General features: G+C 47.1%; 1 protein-coding gene across 3 annotated transcripts in view; it reads left to right on the top strand.

Moving 5' to 3' along the window:
• The first annotated feature begins 447 nt into the window (after positions 1 to 447).
• Positions 448 to 20,592, top strand: part of spata18 (spermatogenesis associated 18) — a 347,300-nt gene continuing 327,155 nt past the window's right edge. For 2 of the 3 annotated variants that reach the window (XM_070870070.1, XM_070870069.1), the window contains exon 1: positions 448 to 646. In XM_070870070.1, coding sequence (XP_070726171.1) covers positions 560 to 646 — 87 coding nt within the window. In that variant the 5' untranslated portion in view covers positions 448 to 559. The remainder of the gene's footprint in view (positions 647 to 20,592) is intronic. The other variant, XM_070870071.1, reaches the window with a different exon arrangement.

The raw sequence follows: 20,592 nt of genomic DNA, 5'->3' as shown, positions 1-20,592 counted from the left end.
GTCTCCTGCCCTGCATGATTCTATCTTGAAACACTAAATAACTGCAAATTGTTATTGTGAATTGCCTGATGTTACAAATAAAATCATTTATTTTCTCTACATTTTATTCTACTTTCTATAATTTCAAATATATAATTATTTTGTAACAAATAGGAAAAACGTGAAAAATACATTACATGCATATGCAATCTTTAGACGTTTTTGAGTTAAACATTTTAAAATAAAATTAGGCACTAATGGAAATTACAAACATGGTAAAAAGTTCATAAGGTTTCATCTTGTAGGAAGTCATATAGTATTTTGCTAAACAGGGTCAATGCCACACATTTCTGAATGCTCCACTACAATAAGAGCTGAACAAGATTGCAGCAAAGTAATAGCGTTGCTACAACTAAAGAACCGCGGTGGCAGCACAGCGCACGCGTAGCGTCCCTGACACCAAAAGCACATAGTAATCCGCCCACCCCTGTATAAATACTGCAGCAATCCCTCTGCCTCAGGTGGATCGGAACTGACCGTGTGGCCATTCCCAGGAACTACGAGCGGCTGCCCCTCAACTATGGCTAACACTTTGCGAAGGCTAGTCAATACGACGACCTACAAACTGCTGCAGAATAAACTTGAAACCTGGTACAAAGAATATCACGTGAGTTCTATTATACTTTCGTTTGGGAAATCCAGGCGAATTCGCCAGAAAGTCTATGTAAGCATGCATCATTTGTATTCAGAATGTCACTGTGCAATATACTGGAACTGGAAGCATCTTTTTGAAAAAAGGATTTTGCATGAATAAACTACTTGAAAACACTCATGTATGATCTAATTTGCATTGTGAATAGCGCTATTGTGCTTTGTGCTTTGGTCTCACGTTAATTTAATAAGTGATCAACCTTAGTTTTGATTAGCTGCATATAATTGTTATTTTGCTATTTAATGTAGTAGACTCCAACTGCAAATATTAGACAGGTTTTTAGACACTATACATTCCAATGTGCAACGTGTCCTGGTAAAGTTATTCTTGTAGACATTTTGCAGGTTAATGTGGAGATTTCCCGCGAGTTTGGTAACCAAGGACGCTCGTTGCCATGGCAATGTTAAAACCAGCTCCAGTAAAATTGTACAACACATTTTCTGCAGCTACGCTCTGTAATGCATTTTTACTCCTTCAATCAAAATTACTTAAGTACACTTATCACTGATACTGTCATATGCAAAAGTTAAGCTAACATTAGCCCACACAAATAATTTTATTTTCTTACACAGATAATATTTTGTCAATAACCAATGTGTAAATAGTGATATTTTGTAAGGGAACAATATATATTTTTAGGCAACGTTGCAGGTCCATCATCATCATCATCATAGACAGTCCCTCGAAATCGAGGAAGATTTGCTTCCACTCTAAAAGTGAGTTCTCAGGTGACTAAACAGTCCAATTCGGGAATTACAGTCTCTGTCACAGGTGGGACAGACAGTTGTTGAAGGAAAGGGTGGGTGGGGAGTCTGGTTTGCTGCACGCTCCTTCTGCCTGCGCTTGTTTTCTGCATGCTCTCGGCGACGAGACTCGAGGTGCTCAGCGTCCTCCGGATGCTCTTCCTCCACTTAGGGCGGTCTTGGGCCAGGGATTCCCAGGTGCCGGTGGGGATGTTGCACTTTATCAAGGAGGCTTTAAGGGTGTTCTTGAAACATTTCCTTTGCCCACCTGGGGCTCGCTTGCCATGTAGGAGTTCCGAATAGAGCGCTTGCTTGAATAGAACGGGGAGATACTCATTAAGGACACTGAGGCAGTCAGGGCCCGCTGGAAGGAGCACTTTGAAGATCTCAGTTGAGACTCTGCCTTTGACTCGAGTGTCCTCGACTCCATCCCGCAGCATGCTACCCACCACCATCTCAGCAAACCCCAGCCCTGCACGAGGTAGAAAAGGCCATCCGTCAACTCAAGAACAACAAGGCATTGGGAGCAGATGGAATCTCCACCAAGGCACTAATGTATGGCGGAGAAGTACTATTGGCACGAATGCTTGGCCTCATCTCTCTTATCTGGATGGAGGAGAGCATGCCAGGAGATCTCAGAGATGCTGTAATCGTGACCATATTTTTAAAAAGGGGACAAGTCCGACTGCAGCAACTACAGAGGAACCTCCCTGCTGTCAGCCATTGGGAAAATCATCGCTAGAGTCTTCCTCAACCGTATTCTCCCTGTGGCTGAAGAGCTCCTCCCAGAGTCACAATGTGGATTCCGTTCACTAGGGGGCAACTACGTCGCAGGTAAAACTGCAGCAGCAACTTGTTGGGTTAGTTTCATTTTGTTCTCTTTCACTTCTACAGAGGATTGAGTTTCAGCAAAATACACACTTTGCACAAATCGGTTGCAATCAATTTATGTCCATTAAGACGATTATCTAAGTCAGTAAATATTTGCAAATTTGCATGGGCAACAAAATTGACTTGTTGTTTAGAGTTTTATTTCAATCGGGGATTTATGATTTCATTCATTTAATCATTTTGAAATATGCATTTAGAATAATCAATTGGAGAAGTCCTTCATTATAATGGAGTTGCATTTAGTTTAATTAGCTTCAGCAACCTTGTCCTTCACATTTATTAAAATAAATATCTATTTACCTTCTTGCTAGGCTGTTTAAACACAATCTGTAAATAATGTGACCAGCTTGTTCCACAACCCACAATGAAATATTATTTAAATTAATAAGTAGAAATGTAGCCTTTAGTTAGTACCTTGATTACATCAGTAGCTTTAAGTTTACTTTACATTAAACATTGTTGTTTTATGGTGCTCTGTCTAGACTTATTTTTAGGCAGCACAAACAATAATGCCCAGAATTTCCTCAGTTCGATTTACATTGCTGTTGCACCTTTGGGGAACAAAAATGTTATATCTGCCACTGGCCTCTAGATGCATGAACATTTCCTGGGTATTCTCATTTGCTTATCTATTGGTGCAAGTAGGGGACAAGACGGTAAGGCAGGAACACTGCTTGACTCTTTCATTCTCTTCAATACATGTTTTACCAACACTTTTATTATAATTGAATATTCATAATTTGGTCCAAGTGCCATCAGTGTCAGGACACGGCACCAAGCCAGAAGTGAAGAATGCACAAACGGACTCCTTCACATGGGGGATTGAAGGCCAGATGAACAGGCTTCTGAGTATGGGTGCCACCAAGTCACCCAGGTTTATCACTCATACCACCTGGAGGGAGTTGGCACTAGCACTGACTGCCAATTCCCTCACCCCGTGTATTGCAGAACAGTGCTGCAAGAAGTGCCATATTCTCAGCAGGGCAGGCAAGGAATCACACCTTCCACCTCTCTGTTTTCTTCCTTTACCATCCTGGGCACCAGCACACTCTTCATCCTCTTAAAGCAGCAGTTCCTCAATTAATCTTTTGTAATGTTCTTTGGTTAAGGGTGCCTCAAACCCTTATCCTGCACTATGGCTACATTACTCCCCAAACACACAACAATTGCCTTGCACAACCTCAAATCCCCATTCTCCATTTTAACATGCTCACACAAACACCCATCTCTCTTATTTCACATCTCCCATGCCACTTGCCACTGCCAGACTTCATTTACTTATCTCTTTGCAGGACAAATCAGTGAACAATGCCAGGCACCAGAGGGGGTTTCCCCACCTTTGGACATCTCACCCCCTTTGAGGACAAGGCCAGGCAGCCTTGACATCAATGGAAACAAAAATTGGGAGGGGTGTATAATGTGGGCCAATCTGGGATTAGCTGTTTTCCCCAAAGCCACAAGTTAAAATTATCCACTATGAAGGAGGAGGTGCTTTTGTGGTTAGCGTTAAGCCAGATTGTCTGAGTATAGTTGAGAGAACTTTATTCTACATCTGACTGTGCTGTACCTGATGTCCATTGTTGACATTAGTTGGCAAGATTGAAAAAATGTTTCATACCCCAGAAATATCCTCCACTGTCTTCATGAACACACAAGATTAACAAGAAACCATAAGCTACATGTTATAAAAGTGAAATTTCTTCATGAATTCATCAAATAAACATGGATGGCAAATGCTGAATGTATTGAGTTATTGAACAAGAAATTGAGACGTCCTGATTTCAGGAAGGAATCATAGACTCCTTTCTTGCACTATTGCTATAGGTCTATCAGAAAATAATTTGCAGTCAGTTACAGGAAAATGTCATATACTGGCACTTTTTCATTCAACAGTAACTGAATAGCTTAAATGCTGCTGTAAGCTATAAAAAAGCAACTAAATGAATTTATTCCAAACTGTATTTTCTTTCACTTTCTTTTGACGCAAAAACACACACACACACGCACACACACACACAGTAAAACAAGATTACAGCTATAAAACAATCATTGTTAGTTTTATGGTAGCGATATGATAACTGATATGTCTTCAGTGTTGTACGAGAAAGTTAATTTCACTGCCTTGCACCGCATCTTCAAGCTCTCCTCCATGCCATTACCCTGAAATGGATCCATGGCAATTGGTAGTGTGAAAAATATTCTTTAATTCGACACAAGTCCAATATATGCACATTTCTTTTAAACAAAATGGGGGATGTATGAGATATTCCCATTGGGAGACTGTTAATTCTTGATGTTTCTTGGACTTAGTAAGGTCCAAAGCCGTTGAGAGCAGTAGATGTGAATTGTCTGCTCTGTGCTAGAGTGGACTGAATGCGCAATTTCTAGTCCATATTGGAGATATAGCTAAGCTATCCGTCCTATACAAGACTCTCGTGTTTTGGGATTTTTTTTTAACCATTTTTCTATATAAAGAATTTGGAAAGGAATTACTCTTACATTTTGGGGCTTTAAAGCAAAGCATAGTCACACAAGTTTATGGAAAAAAGACACCTAGACACAATGTGATTAAAATGCTAATGGAAGTTGTTTTCCACAAAGGTTGTAAACAATAAGCAATTCATTAGCTTTTCTTAGTAATCAATAAACACCTTGCACCCATTGTGTTGAGAAATCTCTGGTCCTGGTAGCTGCCAACCGTCCTAAGTGTGTCAACAAAGGGCGCACCGCCGATCTCCCGCACCCCTCGCAAAATTTAGCTAAAAAACCATAAATCCGCCATGCGGTGCCCCCGACAGCTTTTCCTTTCACTCTGTGAGCCATGGCAGTGTGGCGGCCCTTCAAGGGGAGGGCGGACGCCATTTTTTTTGCCGGCCAATATCCTGATCGGCCGGACAGTTACGCCCCCGGGTTTGGTCGGGCCGCCAAGAAGCAGCCTGGCAGCCCCTCTTGGGTGCCAGGCCGCTGGCCCGACCAAAACCTTCCCTGGTGGGCCACACCTAAACAATCACTGCTTCTCTCCCCTTTAAATGAGGGGAGAGACATGGTGATGCAGACGCGTACTGACGTCATCACCGCTCCACTGCTGATTGACAACGATGGTGACTCTGTCCTGCCTCCACTTCTGCCCCTCTAGAGTACTTACCACCACACTTCCACCCCCATTATGACCGACTTCTGGTCCACCTGAAAAAAAATGACAAAGAGCTGAATTTCGTGAAAGAGGCCACCTCATCGGAAGCTGCGGTTTAAAAATACTTCAAAAGTGGTAGGTGTGACCCGTTTTGGGCGGGGCTGAATTTCGGCCCCAGAATCCAGTCATGACTTGCTGTGAAATGAAGTAGCTTAATGATTTGTCTCTGGCCTAGATTAGGCCCTGATAGTTCTGGGGACGGTGTGGGGGGAGCACAATAGTGTAGGCGAAACTCATTGAAGCCGGGGACGCGTTGGCCCTGCCAAATTTAATGGCCAGACCTTGTTCTAATTTTTTTTCTTCTGTTTCCCGCCTGGCAGCCTGCCAAATTGTTTGGCAGCTGAGCGGGAAAACGAGCGACAGCAGGCTGCTTGGAGGCATTGCCAATCTCGTGGGGCAGCCTGCAGGTCGGGGTGGAGGATGGAGGTTTCCAATCGTGGCAGGGGCTAGAGAGAGGCCACAATCGGCAGAAGGGAGGCCAAAGGCTTTCTTGACCGTTTGGGAGGAGCCCTGCTGCTCCTCCTGGGCCAAAGGAACACTATAAAAAGCACTTGCCTTCTGGAGCGAGGGTACACTATTGTATTATTAGATGCTGGGCAGTATAACCTAAGGTGCTCAGACTGCTTATGGGAGTGACTAACACTGCTCTACCTGAGAATATCTAAGGCAAGACCCAAAATTTGGAACAAAAACCACGGCCTGGAATTTCCTTGGAGCCATTCCTGCTCTGCTACAATAACTTCACAGGAAGAGCGGCAGAAACCCCTAATACTGATTCATGATATTTTTCATTGAATGCAAAAATTCTCTCTTGGTGTCCCTGATTCTCGACTAGAGTTAGAGTTTTGTATGTCCAGGACAGGTAACTAGGTGAGTCGTAACCAGAGGGCAAAATGAGAATGAGAATAGAGGACTCTCACCTCAACCATTACACCTGGGGACAGCTACCTGTCACTAATGCTGCCCCTCAGTAACGTTAGCCATAAGCCCCTACCTCAGCCTCTTTGTCACTGAAAAATGTATCCATGTCTTTGTCACCTCCAGATCCAACTACTCTAATGTTCTTCTCGTCAGCTTCCCATCTTTTGTTTGTCATGAGCACTAACTTGTCCAAAACCCTGTCACATTTCTCCTGTCCTGCACTAATTCCTGCTTGCCTATCACCCCTGCCCTTGCTGACTACATTGGCTCCCTTTCCTCCAATACTTTAAATTCAATCCAGAGAATACTGCTCTGCCTCATCGTTCTGCAGCCACCACACAAAGATCGAGGACGTGCAGCTAAACGCTGCCATGAGGGCGGTGTCCGGGACGCTTAAGTCCATTCCAACTGAGTGGCTTCCGGTGCTGTCCCACATTACCCCACCTACCATTCGCCGTGATGCCACCATGCTCCGTGAGATGGAAACAAATCATGAGCAACATCGACCTCCCTATTCATGAAGACTTGAAAAACTCACCACGAAAGCGCTTAAAATCACGCCGGCCATTTTGAGAAACAGCAGCCAATATTCATGCAGGTGGAATCGACCCACTATCCAGATGGAGGAATTGTGGATGTATGCTTTTCCTGTCGTACAAAAAAACAACATCTCTGGTCAGGCTGCACGGAGTACTGTGCACAGTTCTGGTGTCCATACTATTAAAAGGACCCAGAAACACTGGAGAAAGTGCAAAAATGATTTACACACCTGGTACCAGAACTGAGAGATTACAGCTATCGGGAAATATTGAACAGGGGCTTTTTTCTTTAAAGAAAATAGAAGACTTCGAGGAGACCTGATCGAAGTGTTTAAAATTATGAATGGGTTGGCCAGGGTAGATGTGGAGAGCATATTTCCACTTGGAAGGGGATTTACAACTAGGGGGCCATAAATACAAGATAGTTACTAATAAATCCAATAGGGAAATAAGGAAAATTTTCTTTACTCAGCGAGTGGGTAGAATGTGGAACTCACTACCACAGGCAAATAGCATAGATGCTTTCAAAATGAAACTAGACAAATATATGAGAGTAAAGGGAATAGAAAGATATGCTGAAAGGCTAAAATGAGGTAGATGGAAAAGGAGGAGACTCGTATGGAGTACAGGTGTTAATATTAACACAGAATAGTTGGGCCGAATGGCCTATTTCTGTGCTGTATAATCTATTGATCCTATTTGTACTGTGTCTGTCTGGTGTATGGTATCTGTTATATATGTAAACCTGTAAATATTTTGTTTAACCACCAGAGGGCTCATCCTCTGGAGTTCCAAGGGATCCCACAATCCCTTGGGAGCACTTGTACATAAGGAGGCCTTACAGGCTGGAGAGGCACTCTGGAGACCTGTAATAAAGGAATACGGTCACACCTTACTTTGAGCTCACAGTATCTTTATTCAATATATAACAACTGGCGACGAGATACAGATGACAAACCCCACTGCAACAATGCAGAGAACAGTGGGCATCCTGGAGAAATTTTCAGAGGGAGATCATTGGCAAACCTTCATGGAGCGACTTGACCAATACTTCGTAGCCAACGAGCTGGAAGGAGAAGCGAAAGCTGCCAAACGAAGGGCGATTCTCCTCACCGTTTGCGGGGCACCAACGTATGGCCTCATGAAAAATCTGCTTTCTCCAGCGAAACCCACAGAGAAGTCATATGATGCTTTGTGCACACTGGTCTGGGAGCATCTAAACCCGAAGGAAAGCATTCTGATGGCTAGGTACCGGTTCTACATGTACAAGAGGTCTAAGGATAAGGGGTAAGCCATTTAGGACTGAGATGAGGAGAAACTTCTTCACCCAGAGAGTGGTGAACCTGTGGAATTCTCTACCACAGAAAGTTGTTGAGGCCAATTCACTAAATATATTCAAAAAGGAGTTAGATGAAGTCCTTACTACTAGGGGGATCAAGGGGTATGGCGAGAAAGCAGGAATGGGGTACTGAGGTTGCATGTTCAGCCATGAACTCATTGAATGGCGGTGCCGGCTCGAAGGGCCGAATGGCCTACTCCTGCACCTATTTTCTATGTCTATGTTTTCTATGAAGGCCAGGAAGTGGCGAGATACGTCGCCGAGCTGAAACGCCTTGCAGGACATTGTGAATTTGAAGGACACTTGGTGCACATGCTCAGGGACTTCTTTGTACTTGGCATTGGCCATGAAGTAATACTTCGCAAACTTTGACTGTAGAGACCCCAACCTTGAGTAAAGCCATAGTGATAGCCTCGGTGTTCATCGCCACCAGCGACAATACCAAACAAAACTCTCAGCTCATGAGTGCTGCTACAAGTACTGTGAACAAAGTAATGTTGTTTTTGAATCGTAACATGCCTGCAGCTGCACGTCCACAGTTGTCTCAGAGTCCACCATCAAGGGTGGTGAATGCAAGGCCATTAACACCTTGTTGGTGCGATGGAGGTGATCATCGTTTCCATTCATGCCACTTCAAAGGATACGTTTGCAAGGACTGTTGAACAATGGGACGCCTCCAATGTATGTGCAGGCGAGCTGAAAACCATGCTAATCCTGCAAACCACCATGTTGCAGAAGAGGACAAATCCACGGTGGATCATGATGAACCAGAGCCTCAGACCGAGGAGGCAGAGGTATATGGGGTGCACACATTTACCACAAAGTGTCCCCCGATAATGCTAAAGGTTGAATTAAATGGACTTCCAGTGTCAATGGAGCTGGACTTGGGCACGAGCCAGTCCATTATGAGCAAAAAGACTTTTGATAAATTGTGGTGCAGCAAGGCCTCAAGGCCAGTCCTGACTCCCACTCGCACTAAACTGAGAACGTACACAAAGGAACTGATTCCCATAATCGGTAGTGCTACTGTAAAGGTCTCCTACGATGGAGCGGTGCACAAGTTACCACTCTGGGTGGTACCGGGCGATGGCCCCACGCTGCTCAGCAGGAGCTGGCTGGGGAAGATACGCTGGAACTGGGACGACCTCCGACGCTCTTGTCCGTCGACGACACTTCATGTGCCCAGGTCCTAAACAAGTTCCCCTCGCTGTTCGAACCAGGCATTGGGAAGTTCCAAGGAGCAAAAGTGCAGATCCATCTGATTCCGGGGGCGCGACCCATCCATCACAAGGCGAGAGCAGTACCTGACATGATGAGAGAGAGGGTGGAGATTGAACTGGACCGGCTGCAATGAGAGGGCATCATTTCACCGATCGAATTCAACGAGTGGGCCAGTCCGATTATTCCAGTCCTCAAGGGAGACAGCACCGTCAGAATCTGTCGTTTCTCCCTGCAGGATCAATACCCACTACCAAAGGCAGACGACCTATTTGCGACGGTGGCGGGAGGAAAAATGTTCACGAAACTGGAATTGACCTCGGCCTACATGACGCAGGAGCTAGAGGAATCATCAAAGGGCTCACCTGCATCAACATGCACAAAGGTCTCTTCATTTACAACAGATGTTCGTTTGGGATTCAATCAGCTGCGGCGATATTCTAGAGAAACATGGAAAGCTTACTGAAGTTGGTCCCGCACATGGTGGTCTTCCAGGAAGACATCTTCGTTGCAGGTCGGGACACCGTCGAGCATCTGCAGAACTTGGAGGAGGTTCTTAGTTGGCTTAATCACGTGGGGCTTAGGTTAAAATGCTCGAAGTGTGATTTCCTGGCGCCTGAAGTGGAGTTCCTTGGGAGAAGAATTGTGGCGGACGGCATCAGGCCCACCGATTCTAAGACAGAAGCAATCGAGAAGCACCGAGACCACAGAACTTGATGGAGCTGCGGTCGTTTCTGGGACTCCTGAACTACTTTGATAACTTCTTACCAGGTCTTAGCACACTGTTAGAACCACTACACGCTTTACTGCATAAGGGAGACAAATGGGTATGGGGTAAAAGCCAAGAAAATGCCTTTGTAAAAGCTAGAAAACTGTTATGCTCAAACAAATTGCTTGTGTTGTATGATCCATGTAAGCGTTTGGTACTAGCATGTGATGCGTCGTCATCGTGTCGGGTGTATATTGCAACAAGTTAATGAATCTGGGAAATTGCAACCGGTTGCTTATGCATCCAGAAGTCTGTCTGAGGCTGAGAGAGCCTACAGCATGATCAAAAAAGAAGTGTTAGCGTGTGTTTATGGGTAAAGAAAATGCATCAATATCTGTTTGGGCTGAAATTTGAATTGGAAACCGACCATAAGCCACTGATATTCTTTTTTTCTGAATGCATCGGCCCGTATCCAGAGATGGGCGCTCACGTTGTCCGCATACAACTATGCCATCCGCCACAGGCCAGGCACAGAAAACTGTGCCTATGCTTCCAGTAGGCTGCCATTGCCCACCACGGGGGTGGATATGGCACAGCCCGCAGATTTAATGGAAGCATTCAAGAGTGAGCAATCCCATGTTACCGTCTGACAGGTTAGAACCCGGACGAGCCAGAACCCCTTACTGTCCTTAGTAAAAAACTGTGTGCTCCACGGGAGTTGGTCTAGTGTCCCGTTAGAGATGCAGGAAGAAATAAAGCCGTACCAGCGGCACAAAGATGAAATGTCGATACAGGCAGACTGCCTTCTGTGGGGTAATTAGGTAGTGGTACCCAAAATGGGCAGGGACACTTTCATTAGTGATCTCTACAGCACCCACCCAGGCATCGTTATGATGAAAGCGATAGCCAGATCCCACGTGTGGTGGCCCGGTATCTATGCAGACTTAGAGTCCTGCGTGCACAAATGTAATACATGTTCACAGTTAAGCAATGTACCCAGGGAGGCGCCACTAAGTTTATGTTCTTGGCCCTCCAAACCGTGGTCTAGGGTCCATGTCGACTATGCAGTACCGTTCTTGGGAAAAATGTTCCTATTGGTTGTAGATGCATACTCCAAATGGATTGAATGTGAGATAATGTCGGCAAGCACGTCCACTGCCACCGCTGAAAGCCTGCAGGCCATGTTTACCAAGCACGGCCTGCCTGATGTCCTTGTGAGTGACAATGGGCCGTGCTTCACCAGTGCCGAGTTCAAAGAGTTAATGACCCGTAATGGAATCAAACATGTCACATCTGCCCCGCTTTAACCAGCATCCAATGGTCAGGCAGAGAGAGCAGTGCAAACAATCAAGCAGAGCTTGAAGAGAGTAACTGAAGGCTCACTGCAGACTCGCCTATCCCGAGTCCTGCTTAATTACCGCACAAGATCCCACTCGTTCACTGGGGCTCCCCCCGCTAAACTGTTCATGAAAAGGGCACTTAAGATAAGGCTCTCGTTAGTGCACCCTGATTTACATGAACAGGTAGAGAGCAGACAGCTTCAACAAAGTACATATCATGGTCGCGCAAATGTGTCACGCGAAATTGAGATTAATGATCCTGTATTTGTGTTGAACTATGGACAAGGTCCCAAGTGGCTTCCCGGCACTGTCGTGGACAAAGAGGGGAGTAGGGTGTCTCTGGTGAAACTTTCAAATGGACTCACCTACAGGAAACACTTGGATCAAATCAAACTCAGATTCACGGACTATCCAGAGCAACCCACAATAGACTATCTTTTTTGACCCTGCAACACACACACAAGTGGCAACCAACCCAGCAGTTGACCGCGAAGCAGAATCTATCACCCGCCAGCAGCCCAGCAGGACACACCATGCCAGGCAACCCAGTAAGGCCAGCTGCATAGCAGCCCAGCGAGGCCCAACAAACAACTCACCAAAACAAGCATCTGCACCGAGACGATCAACCAGGGAAAGAGAGGCCCCAGATCGACTCACCTTGTAAATAGTTACACTATTGACTTTGGAGGGGGGGGGGGGGGGCGGGGGAAAAGTGTTGTTATATATGTAAACCTGTAAATATCTTGTTTAACCACCAGAGGGCTCATTCCCTGGAGTCCCAAGGGATCCCACAGTCCTTTGGGAGCACCTGTACCTAAGGAGGCCTCACAGGCTGGAGAGGCACTCTGGAGACCTGTAATAAAGGACTACGGTCACACCTTACTTTGAGCTCACAGTATCTGGTCAGACTCTTTATTCAATACATAATGGTACCTTTATAGTTACGCACCATTCTGAGTATGTGCTGATATTCATTGATGTTTACAGAGCAGGAAGGCAGTATGATACTTCAGTTATTAGTAACAAGAATTTCAGATGAATGTGCATTACTGCTCAGTTTCCTGTGTCGATCTCGGTGACTTTGATTATATGTGCCAAGGTGTGTCAAGATTATGTTTAACTAGCAGAGACCCGCAATACATTTGCTGTCAAATTGATCTTTATTGCAACACTACGGGCCGAAATTGCCGCTTTCAAAAGGCTCGTGGCCACCGAGGCTCCACAGAGGGGCCGCCATTCAAAACATTTCCCTTCCTCAGGTTTGGAGTGGTATGGGGACCGCTCCACCCATTTTCCCACTGCGGCATGCACGCGCCGACCCCTTACCGACCGCCAGGGACACCTTCCTGAAATTGCCCCTTTCTCGGAATTGCCCCGCGGGAGCGGTTGGTGCCACTGACAGCTTTTGCTGTCGGTACCCTCTCTATGGCTTGGCGGCATGGTCGCCCCTTAAAGAGGAGGAGATGCTGTCGACAATGTCATATTATTTATTTTTGTCGGCCGACTGTCAGGTCGGTCCGACAATTATGGCCGCGGGTTCGTCCGGGCCACCAACAGGCAGCCTGGCACCCCTCTTGGGCTGCTGGCCCGGCTGAAACACTCCTTGGTGGCCCAGTGTTTGCCATTGAAGTGGCCCTCGCATGATGATTGGTCGGGGCGGCGGACTCGCTGCAAAGGCACTTCCGCCCGCAGCCGATCGGAACACTGCCCCGAGGAAAAAATCCAAAGATGTGAATTTCTCCGGTATCAATGCCCCATGGACGGGGGCAGAGGAAAACTTTCACAAACGGTAGGTTGAGGCGGAGCTCAATTTCGGCCCCTACTTGTTGAGACTGTTATCATCTTCTTCGTCTGTAGAATCAATGCTGATGTCCTACCTCCCTCTCTCCCTCCCCTCTCCCTCTCCTCTCCCTCACTCCCTCACTCTCTCACTCTCCCTCCCGTGCTCCCACCCTCACTTCCTCACCCTCTCTCCCTCCATCCCTCCCACTCTCACCCTCTCGCTCCCTCCCTTCCTCACACTCTCTCTCCCTTTCCCGACCCCCTCCCTCCTACCCGCTCTCCCCCTCCCTCCCCTCCCTCTATCCCTACATTCCCATTCCCCCCCTCCCTCTCTCCCCCTCCCATCCTCTCTCAAACCCTCCTTCTCTCTTAAACGCTCCATCTCTCCCCTTCCCTCCCCTCTTCCCCTTCCTTTCCTCCCTCACTATCCCTTCCTCCACTCACACTCTCTCCCTCACTCCCTCTCCCCCTCCCTCCTGCTCTCTGCCCCTCCCTCCCCCTTTCTCTCTCCCCCTCCCTCCTTCCCTCTCTCTCCCCCTCCCTCCCTTCCTCTCTCTTTCCCCCTCCCTCTCTACCCCTCCTTCCTACCCTATCTCGCCCTCTCTTGCTCTCCTCCCCCCTCTCTCTCCCCCTTCCCCACTTCATTGCCTCTCTCCCCATCCCATTCTCTCTCTCCCTCCCTCTCACTCTCCCCCTCTCTCTACCCCCCTCTGTCCCTCCCTCCCTCCTTCTCTCCCCTCACTCACTTCCTCTCTCCCCTCATTAATTCTCTCCCTCCCTCGCTCCCCTCCCTTTCTCCCTCTTCACCCCTCCCTCTCTTCCCCCTCCTTCTGTGCCATCCCCTCACTTCCCTCCCTCTTCTCCCTCCCTCTATCCCTATATTCCCATTCCTCATTCTCTCCCACTCCCTTCCTTTCTCCCCATCCCGCCCTCTCTCCCCTTCCCTAACTCCCTCTCTCCCTCGCTCGCACCCTATCTTTCCCACCCTATCTCTCCCTCTCTCCCTCCCTCTCAAACCCTCTCTCTTCCCTTTCCTCTTTTCTCTCCTCCTCTCTCCCTCGCACTCCCTCCCTCCCTCTCTCTCCCCCTCTCTACTCTCCCCCTCCCTCCCACTCTTTGCCCTCCCTCGCCACCTCTCTCCCCCTCTCTCTGCTCTACCCCTCTCTTCTCCTCCCCTCCTCCCTCCTCCCTCTCTCCCCTCCCCCTTCCTCCCACTCTCTCTCACCTTCTCGCCCCTTCTCCCTGCCTCCTATCGGTCCTGTTATGTACGTAAACGTTGTAATAGTGTAAGACTTGCCACCAGGGGGCGCACCTGTTGGAGACCCATGGGTCACCTGCACACCTCGTGCAAGCAAGTATCAAAGGTTATCTGCCATGCTGCTTCACCCTGGAGTTTGATTAAAGAGACTAAGGTCACATCAGTTTGAGCTTACAGCATACAGTCTTGTGGAGTTATTCTGAAAATAACAACTGGCGATGAGTAACAGATCACGAACTTTCACGCGGTTATGGCTGCTGTTGGTATTCTTGAGAGATTTGTTGAGGGTGATGATTGGGAAGTCTTCGTTGAGCATCTTGACCAGTACTTCGTGGCCAACGAGCTGGATATGGACAGTAATGCGATCAAGCGCAGGGCGATTCTTCTCACCGTTTGTGGGTCCACGATATGTGGCCTCATCAAAAATCTGATAGCACCGATGAAAGCAACGGACAAGACATATGCAGAGTTGTGTACGCTGATTCGGGAACACCTCAAGCTGAAGGAGAGCATCTTAATGGCCAGGTATCGCTTTTACATGCACCATCGCTCCGAGGACCAGGACGTGGCGAGTTATGTCGCCGACCTAAGACGCCTTGTGGGACCGTGCCAAATTGCCGGACTTTTTGGGGAAATGTTGCGGGACATTTTCGTGCTTGGAATTGGCCATGAGGTCATTCTTCACAAACTGCTGTCTACCGAATCCCTAGATCTGAGCAAGGCCATCACGATAGCCCTGAGCAGATATCTTCTCAGCATCGAAGCTCACCGGCAAGTACTGTGCATAAAATAACGCCTTTAGCAGGCAGAACTGTACATGGCAGAGCCTACACGCCTGCAGAGGCCAGACCTAGGATGACTCAGTCCGCCGTGGGGCGTGAATGCGAATCCATTAACACCATGTTGGCGCTGCGGGGGTAATCATAGAGCCCATCAATGTCGATTCAAGCACTACGTGTGGAAAGGCTGCGGAACAATGGGGCACCTCCAGCGAATGTGCAAAAGTGCTGCAACTCAGCACATGGCAGAGTCGGCCGAAGATGACCGATCTGGTGCGGATCACGCTGAGCGAGTAAGAGAGGCAACTCAACCCGAGACTGAAGAGGAAGTGTATGGGGTATACACCTTCACCACCAAAAGCCTTCTGATAATTTGAAAGTCTAATTAAATGGTATTCCAGTTTCCATAGAATTGGACACGGGGGCGAGTCAGTCAATTATGAGCCAGAAGGCTTTTGAGAAATTGTGGGGCAACAAGACACAAAGGCCAAAACTAAGCCCGATTCATACAAAGCTGCGCACTTACACCAAAGAGCTCATACTGGTCATTGGCAGTGCGGCAGTGAAGGTACCGTACGACGGAGCTGTGCATGATTTATCACTGTGGATTGTACCAGGCGATGGCCCAATGCTGTTCAGCAGAAGCTGGCGAGGAAAGATCCGATGGAACTGGGACGACATCAAAGCGCTGTCTTCGGTGGATGACGCCTCGTGCGCTCAAGTGCTGAACAAATTTCCGTCGCTATTTGAGCCAGGCATCGGCAACTTCACAGGCGCCAAAGTGCAGATCCATCTCGTCCCTGATGCACGGCCCATTCATCACAAGGCCCAAGCGGTTCCATATATGATGAGGGAGAAAGTCGAGATTGAACTGGACAGACTTCAGCGAGAGGGAATTATATCGCCAGTCGAGTTCAATGAGTGGGCCAGTCCAATTGTTCCAGTGTTGAAAAGCGATGGCATGGTCAGAATCTGCGGAGACTACAAAGTAATGATCAACCGAGTCTCATTACAGGACCAGTACCCACTACCCAAAGCGGAGGACCTGTTTGCAACGTTAGCAGGAGGAAGTCGTTCACCAAGCTGGTTATAACCTCTGCTTACATGGCACAGGAGCTGGCTAAATCTTTGAAAAGATTGACGTGCATCAACACGCACAAAGGACTGTTCATATACCACAGATGCCCTTTTGGGATTCACTCGGCTGCTGCCATCTTCCAGAGGAACATGGAGAATCTGCTGAAATCGGTTTCGCGCACCGTTGTTTTCCAAGACGACATCCTGATCACTGGTCGTGATCTACCGAACACTTGCACAACCTGGAAGAGGTTTTAAAGCGACTGGACAGAGTGGGACTCTGGTTGAAACACTCCAAGTGTGTTTTCCAGGTCGAATTTTTGGGGAGAAAGATTGCGGCAGATGGCATCAGACCCACAGATTCTAAGACGGAGGCCATCAAGAATGCACCCAGATGACAGAATGTGTTGGAGCTGCGTTCGTTCCTGGGACTCCTCAACTCTTTTGGTAACTTTCCACCTGGGTTGTGCACTTTGCTGGAACCTTTGCATTTATTGCTACGTAAGGGTGACGACTGGGTTTAGAAACTTAAAAACAGAGAAAATTGGTGCAGGAGTAGACCATTCGGCCCTTCGAGCCTGCACCACCATTCAATAAGATCATAGCTAATCATTCACCTCAGTACCCCTTTCCTGCTTTCTCTTCATACCCCTTAATCCCTTTAGCCATCAGGGCCATATCTAACTCCCTCTTCAACATGTCTAATGAACTGGCATCAACAACTCTCTGCAGTAGAGAATTCCACAGGTTAACAACTCTCTGAGTGAAGAAGTTTCTCCTCATCTCGGTCCTAAATGGCTTACCCCTTATTCTTAGACTGTGACCCCTGGTTCTGGACTTCCCCAACATCGGGAACATTCTTCCTGTATCTAACCTGTCCAGTCCCGTCAACATTTTATATGTTTCTATGAGATCCCCTCTCATCCTTCTAAACTCCAGTGAATACAGGCCCAGTCGATCCAGTCTCTCCTCATATGTCAGTCCTGCCATCCCGGGAATCAGTCTGGTGAACCTTCGCTGCATTCCCTCAATAGCAAGAATGTCCTTCCTCAGATTAGGAGACCAAAACTGAACACAATATTCCAGATGAGGCCTCACCAAGGCCCTGTACAACTGCAGTAAGACCTCCCTGCTTCTATACTCAAATCCCCAAGCTATGAATGCCAACATACCATTTGCCTTCTTCACCGCCTGCTGTACCTGCATGTCAACTTTCAATGATTGATGTACCATGACACCCAGGTCTTGTTGCACCTCCCTTTTCCTAATCTGCCGCCATTCAGATAATATTCTGCCTTCATGTTTTTGGCACCAAAGTGGATAACCTCACATTATCCCCATTATACTGCATCTGCCATGCATTTGCCCACTCACTTAACCTGTCCAAGTCACCCTGCAGCCTCTTAGCATCCTCCTCACAGCTCACACCGCCACCCAGCTTAGTGACATCTGCAAACTTGGAGATATTACACTCAATTCCTTCATCTAAATCATTGATGTATATTGTAAATAGCTGGGGTCCCAGCACTGAGCCCTGCGGTAGCCCACTAGTCACTGCCTGCCATTCTGAGAAGGATATCAATTATCCCTACTCTCTGCTTCCTGTCTGCCAACCAGTTCTCTATCCACATCAATACATTACCCCCAATACCATTTGCTTTAATTTTGTACACCAATCTCTTGTGTGGGACCTTGTCAAAAGCCTTTTGAAAGTCCAAATACACCACATCCACTGGTTCTCCCTTGTTCACTGTACTAGTTATGACCTCAAAAAATTCTAGAAAATTTGTCAAGCATGATTTCTCCTTCATAAATCCATGCTGACTTGGACTGATCCTGTCACTGCTTTCCAAATACACTGCAATTTCATCTTTAATAATTGATTCCAACATTTTCCCCACTATTATGTCAGGCTAACCGGTCTATAATTCCCCGTTTTCTCTCTCCTTCCTTTTTTAAAAAGTGGTGTTACATTAGCTACCTTCCAGTCCATAGGAACTGATCCAGAGTCGGTAGACTGTTGGAAAATGACCACCAATGCATCCACTAATTCTAGGGCCACTTTCTTAAGTACTCTGGGATGCAGACTATCAGGCCCTGGGGATTTATCGGCCTTCAATCCCATCAATTTCCCTAACACAATTTCCTGACTAATAAGGATTCCCTTCAATTCCTCCTTCTCGCTAGACCCTCGGTCCCCTAGTATTTCCGGAAGGTTATAAGAAGGAACCAAAGTATTTGTTCAATTGGTCTGCCATTTCTTTGTTCCCCATTATAAATTCACCTGATTCTGACTGCAAAGGACCTGTATTTGTCTTCACTAATCTTTTTCTCATCACATATCTATAAAAACTTTTGCAGTCAGTTTTTATGTTCCCAGCAAGCTTCCTCTCATACTCTATTTTCCCCCTCCTAATTAAAACCTTTGTTCTCCTCTGCTGAATTCTAAGTTTCTCCCAGTCCTCAGGTTTGCTGCTTTTTCTCGCCAATTTATATGCCTTTTCCTTGGATTTAACACTATTCCTAATTTCCCTTGTTAGCCACGGTTGAGCCACCTTCCCCGTTTTATTTTTACTCCAGACAGGGATATACAATTGTTGAAGTTCATCCATGTGATCTTTAAATGTTTGCCATTGCCTATCCACTGTCAAACCTTTAAGTATCATTCTCCAGTCTATTCTAGCCAATTCACGTCTCATACCATCGAAGTTACTTTTCCTTAAGTTCAGAACCCTAGTCTCTGAATTAACTGTGTCACTCTCCATCTTAATAAAGAATTCTACCATATTATGGTCACTCTTCCCCAAGGGGCCTCGTACAACAAGATTGCTAATTAGTCCTTTCTCATCACACAACACCCAGTCTCGGATGGCCAGCTCTCTAGTTGGTTCCTCGACATATTGGTCGAGAAAACCATCCCTAATACACTCCAGGAAATCCTCCTCCACCGTATTGCTACCAGTTTGGTTAACCCAATCTATATGTAGATTAAAGTCATCCATGATAACTGCTTTACCTTTATTGCACGCATAATTTCTTGTTTGATGCTGTCCCCAACCTCACTACTACTGTGTGGTGGTATGTACACAACTCCCACTAGTGTTTTCTATCCTTTGCTATTCCGCAGCTCTACCCATACAGATTCCACATCATCCAAACTAAGTTCAGGTCATTGGTTTTTTTTTGCATTTTTTTTTAGGTGGTTTCGTGGTGCGACAAGAGCGTTAGATGCCTTGTCGATGCGGTGACCGGTGCGTGAGGACAAGCTTGTTTTGGAGCTGCTGAATGGTGTACCTCTAGACTGGTGGCGGCTCAGTGCCCGGTGCTGGCAGTGGGAAGCCGGTTGGCTCGCGTAGCCTGCTCTCGGGGCTGTTGCCGTGGTCCCCAGCGTCAGGCAGGTTCACATGTCTGTGACTCCCCCCCCGTCCTTTTTTTACGCCCTGGGTCCCAGCTGCTCCCTGAGGAGCTGCCGTCTAACGACTCTGGATCAGTTCCTATGGACTGGAGGTTCCAAATATACCACATCCACTGGTTCTACTGTGAGGATGCTCTCCTTGGGCTTGAGTTGCTCCTGGATCAGGGTTACGAGTTCCTTGTATGACTTGGTCGTTGTCTTCGCTGGTGCCAGCAAGTCCCTGACGAGGCCATAGACGTTGGGCCCACAACTGGTTAGCAGGATAGCGCGGCGCTTATCAGCCGGTGCGGCCGGGTCGTTTCCTGCCAGGTCGTTTGCTGTGAAGAAATGTTCTAGCCTCTCCACAAAGGCGTTCCAATCATCTCCATCGGCGAACTGCTGCAACGTACCAAGGGTAGCCATTTCCACATGAGTTTATAATCTCGTCGCCAGTTGTTGCGTCCTTAGATGCTCTAACAATGACTCCACGAGGCAGATCGTTTTACGTGAACTGTAGTGACCTTAATCCTTTATTAGTTAACTCCAGAGTGAGGATCACACCTGGTGACCTGCCTTTTACACTAGGCCAGGCACACTTGTACAGGTAACCTACAAGTCTCCCACTGCTGTGCCCTCTGGTGGCACACCCTTGATATAGTACCAACAGTGGCCATGTAAGATACATGACAGGGTAAATCTCAAGAGATAGCTGTAGATA

The sequence above is a fragment of the Pristiophorus japonicus genome, chromosome 2, assembly GCF_044704955.1.
Source record: "Pristiophorus japonicus isolate sPriJap1 chromosome 2, sPriJap1.hap1, whole genome shotgun sequence".
Lineage (NCBI taxonomy): Eukaryota > Metazoa > Chordata > Chondrichthyes > Pristiophoridae > Pristiophorus > Pristiophorus japonicus.
This window is presented reverse-complemented; position numbering and strand designations above follow the sequence as displayed.